Here is a 4,997-nt window from a genome sequence, read left to right as displayed (position 1 = left end):
TGAGGACTCTTAAGGAAAAGTTACGCCCAACAAGTATAGTAATTTTCCTCCATAGCTTAAGCAAATGCGAACGATGCTGCTTAAAACTACAGAGTTCGGACTTAACATTTCTAGGCATCTAGTGGTCAGATCGTCTGTCCCAATCAAATATGATCTCAACGGCTTCCTTTCTTAAATAAAAGTAAAAGGCACATCTGACATGAGCCAGTGTTATAAAAACCTCACTTTGACCGTAGGCTACTCGAAATGTGGAAATATGAGAACTGACAGCATTTGGCTGTTTCACGAAAACAGACTAGTGGACATAATAGGAAATGCTATCCGATAATTTATTTATTTATTTTAGTGTAGTTACGTCCACAAGATGGCGCCTTATATCCACATTACAATTGACAACACGGTATTGAATGCAGGTTATAATTTATTAAAATGCAGAACGTAATAATAATAATACAATTTTACAGTCATCGACTGGTTATACAAATCACAGAATTCAAAACATACAATGAGACAGCATTCCGCATGAATGAGAGCAGTTGTAACTACAGGCTACTTGGACACTTATGATAGACTGGAAAGATTCAGGCCATAGTCAGCCAAATGAATATCGAGCTTATTAAATTAACAGCATACACACACAACCTTTCCCAACCTTTCCACACACACACACACGCACGCACGCACACACACAACACTGTCTCAGAGGGACCAGTAGTCGCATTCTGCTGATGTTGGGATGTTAAGACACTTACGAAAACAGTTAAGGGGTTTTCTATTGTGCTCTTAAGCTTTGGGCATGCACCAAACAGAGACACACACACACACACACACACTCTCATCACAATCATACAAGGGATGTAACAAGCTGCTTGCATCCTAGGTTGTGTGTGCATAGTGCACAATGTTGCTGAGGTGTGTGAGGAGTAGGGGTAGCTTAGCATGCACTGTGCATTGAGAAACTGTCCAGGATTTTGTGTGCTTGACCTATGAACTTTGAGTGACTGACCTTTCAAGCTCCTTACATTCAAGAAGGGGAACCCTGACCATTTTGGGGATGGGCCGCATGCATTTTCACTGCCCACACTTACTCATATACACACACACACACACACAGAGGTACATGTAAGAACACATACAAACCAGGAAACATCTATTCTCTCTCTATTTCACTCTCTCTCACACACACGAGAATAGATACAATACATACAAGAGAACGCACAAGAAGGACCTTATGCTCTCATTCATTCATTCTTTTACACACACACACACACACACACACACACACACACACACACACACACACACACACACACACACCTAGGCAAGTTCAGATAGTGAGGAGAATTGGTAACGTGACCCATAGCATTGTGTTTGTTCTCAGATACAAATCTTTAGTTGAGTCTGAAAAACAAGAAATCCGACAGCGCGTTTTGCACTTTTGCATTCTACAGCCCTGACGGCATGCAACTAAACCCACATTTTAAACAAAACAAACCAAAAAAAAAAAAAAAAAACATCCCCCTAAACACAACCTCATGATAATTGTCAGGTTGTGTGAAGGAGTGGTGCAGGGTAGGGGAGTTAGTGCTTTTTCTCTGCCCGATCGCTTTCATAGCCCAGCTCTCCCGGAGAGTGGACCTCAGGATTGTCATCCGTGGAGAAGTTTGTGTACAAGGAGGGCAAGTCCTGCATGTGGGGATTGTGTGACCGTTTTAAGTGCAACTTAACCGTTTTTTTTTTTTTTTTTGCAATTTCAAACAGACAGCCCACCATGATATACAAAATCAATTATACCAACAATAAAAAAAAAATGTTGATTTTTGCTAAAATTTACATAAAAATAAGCTACAGACTATTGCACGTCTTCAAGAGTAGGAAACAAAATAAAAAAGGGAAAAAAATGACAAAAGAACATAAAAGACATGCTAAAATCAGAGTGAAGTCCAACTAAAGAGTGATACAGCATTGTCAGTTGGTCAGTCTTTCAGACTGCCCTTGGTGTTGAAGAAGAGAGTTTCTGTAGCAGAGACTAAAGGACCTATACAGGCAAACACACTGATTTTTATATTCAACATTGTCAGATTATCTTTTTTTACAATTATTTTTCTTTACATCTTTCTTTTTAAGTTTAGAGACCATTCTTCATGGTGGTCATCATGGATACTGATTCAAGAATTACGATTTTGACGTTGAAAAGTGCAAAGTAAAAAAAGAATATAAAAAGCTCAAAATGCACATTAATCAAAACTTTACACCACATTATATATATATAAAAAAAAACATGACTGATTTTAAAAACATGGGACCACTTAGAGCCAATGGGATCCTGCATAGCTGAGATTGTTTTTCTTAAAGCCATCTTGTCACAGGGGCCAACAAGGAACAACATTAAATCCAGCACTTAATGAAAAACAAACAAACACACAAACAAAAACACAAACAAACAAATAAAACTCCTCCATTTGACTCCAGTCATCCTCTCCATCACTCCTTCCAGGCCTTTACACGTCAGTCTTCCGAACGCGGCTAAAAATAAGTAAGGTTTCGAGGTTTTAAGGATACACCATGAACAGTGAGTATTGATTGGCCAAACAAGGCTGAGCTCTGTAGCACTGCGCTACTGTCCATTAACTATCCTATTGTTACACCCCCCCCCCCCCCTCCCCCCTCACCAGCTTGCATTTCAGCCAGCTCAGTCAGTCTAAAACTCTACAGGCATTGTATATGCTGATGGGACATGGGATGGGGTGGCAGGGGTGGGGGTGGGTGGCAGGGGGTAGAGGGTAGGTAGTATACTCATAGTTCAGACCCGCGAGAGATCGTTGGGGTCAGGGCCGTAGGCAGAGGTCATGGTGCCCCCGCGGCTGCCCAGGTAGATGGCGGTGGTAGATTTGGGCCGTTGGGTGGAGGTGTTGTGGTTGCCTCCCCTGGATGTGTTGCCGCTGCTGTGCGTGTTATTGTTGTTGACCTCGGCGTCCAACGCGACGTCCGAGGAGATGACCCAGGTGGCGGGGCGCCAGCGTTTGAGGGCGTACGGCGTCTTCACGCGCTTCTTGATCTTCTCGCCGGAACCCTGCTCCTTGCTATCCCTTCCCATGTCCTCCACTGAGAGAGAGAGAGAGAGAGAGAGAGACAAGAGAAGACAAGTTATTGGAAATAATCCATGTCGTAAATGTAGTCGACTGGCCTAGTTAAATAATGGATAAAAACAAAGGATTGCACGTGTATGGATATGTGGGATGGATATGATGGGTGAAGAAGACAGAGACAGATCTGAGAGGACGTGCTGAGTAGGTGGGGGTTGGTGCAGGTGCGTGTATGTTTGAAGGAAAACGAGGGATGGATGTTCAGAAACAGGTGCGTGCTGCTCTCTAATCTCACTTGTGGAGGTCAGTGTGGTGATGGACAGGTCCAGGGAGTTGGGTCTCTCCGGCCTGCGGCCTTTGTGCTGCCTGAGCAGGGCCTCCATGCGAGGCTGTGGGGGTGCCGTGCTCTCACCGCGCTCCTGGGGGGCTCTGGAGCCGCCGGGAGGGGCCGCCTCTGAGGTGGCGGTGTTGGTGCCGGCGTTGGCGGTGGTGGGGGCCTCGTTGGGCAGCGCGTTGTCCGCGCTCTCCCCGCCCCCCTCGTTGTCCCCCTCGCCCTCGCTCTCGCTCTCGCCGTTGTTGTTGTTGCTGTTGTTGTTGTTGGCGTTGTTGGGCCGCGCCTCTCGCCGTAGCAGCGGCTCCTGCTCGTCGGGGCTGGCGGCCAGCAGGCCGAAGCTCAGGTCCTCCGAGCTCGCCGGGCCCTTCCCGTGATGCCCGCTGGTGCCGGCGCTGACGCCTGATGCTCCTGCGACGGCGTCTGTGACGGGCACGTTGTTGGTGACCGTGACCAGGCGAGGCTCGGCTGCCACGACGACCGCGTTGGCCTTGGCAACGCCAGTCTCCACCTGCCGCAAGTTCGACTTGCTCTGCTTGCCGAACTTCAGCCGAAGCGAGGAGGACGATGACGAGGGTTCCTTCCCAGAGGTCTTAGCGTGCAGCGGCAGGCTGCTAGGCCGCTTGGGAAGGTTCTGCTGCTTGGGTAGCGGATGGGCAGCCCCCGAGCCGTCGCCGTGGTGATGAAGATGAAGATGCGATGTTGAGGACGACGACGGCGAAGTCCCGCCCGTGACCTCGGCGGCCATCTTGATGAGCGGGTAGAGCAGGCCGTGCGACCCGGAGGCCAGCGCGTCTGGTGCGCAGAACAGCTTCTGCGACGTCTCCATCAGGCTCTCGTCCGAGCTCTCGCGCAGGTTGCGCTCCACCTCGCTGGGGTCCAGCTTGGGCGTCTCCAGGTCCTCCTGCGTGAGGACGGGGCAGTGGTGGTGGTGATGCGGCGGGTGGTGGTGATGGAGGCTGTGCAGCGTCGACGCGGACCCCACGGGGGGCTCGGAGAGAGGCGTGAGGGTCAGGCCTGTGGTGGTGGTGGACTGACTGGCACCGCTACTCTCTGGACTGGGCAGCCGTGGCTGGAGGAGGTGTTGTTGTTGTTGTTGTTGACGCTCGTAGTTGATGCAGTTCCTGTTTTTCTCCACCACGACTCCGCCCGCTGCCGCCTGAGAGGTGGGGCCGGACGATGAGGAGGCGTCTCCGCCACCTTGAGTGGTTTTGGTCCGGCCCTCGGAGTCCTCGATGTAGGAGGAGGACGAGAGGTCGGAGTAGGGACCCACCTTGGGAGTCCGGCGGACATGAGACAGGTTCCTGTGAAAAGCACACACATGCAACACACATAAATAACGTGCAATACATACAAAATAGGTTTCAGGTACTGTATGTCTTTTGTTAGTTTTGAGACGTTTGCCTTGGCTTTAACTGTGATAGGACTGTAGAGACTGACAGGAAGTGAGAGGTGGAATAGTATCAGGCAACGACTGCAGGTCGGAATAGAACCCAGGCCCCCGTGTTGTAGGCACTTAAACCCAAATGTGGTATGAATGCTGCTGCTTGATATATGCTGTTAACACACACTAAAGACAC

At 49.1% G+C, this 4,997-nt stretch overlaps 1 protein-coding gene across 4 annotated transcripts in view; it reads right to left on the bottom strand.

The window, feature by feature from the left end:
* Window positions 1-403: 403 nt before the first annotated feature.
* bmpr2a (bone morphogenetic protein receptor, type II a (serine/threonine kinase)) overlaps window positions 404-4,997 on the bottom strand; it is a 26,888-nt gene continuing 22,294 nt past the window's right edge. For 3 of the 4 annotated variants that reach the window (XM_042078887.1, XM_042078889.1, XM_042078888.1), the window contains exons 12-13: window positions 3,382-4,721; window positions 404-3,105 (exon numbers count right to left, since the gene is read on the bottom strand). In XM_042078887.1, the coding sequence (XP_041934821.1) occupies window positions 2,804-3,105; window positions 3,382-4,721 (1,642 nt within the window). In that variant the 3' untranslated portion in view covers window positions 404-2,803. The remainder of the gene's footprint in view (window positions 3,106-3,381; window positions 4,722-4,997) is intronic. The other variant, XM_042078890.1, reaches the window with a different exon arrangement.

The sequence above is a fragment of the Alosa sapidissima genome, chromosome 22, assembly GCF_018492685.1.
Source record: "Alosa sapidissima isolate fAloSap1 chromosome 22, fAloSap1.pri, whole genome shotgun sequence".
Taxonomy (NCBI): domain Eukaryota; kingdom Metazoa; phylum Chordata; class Actinopteri; order Clupeiformes; family Clupeidae; genus Alosa; species Alosa sapidissima.
This window is presented reverse-complemented; position numbering and strand designations above follow the sequence as displayed.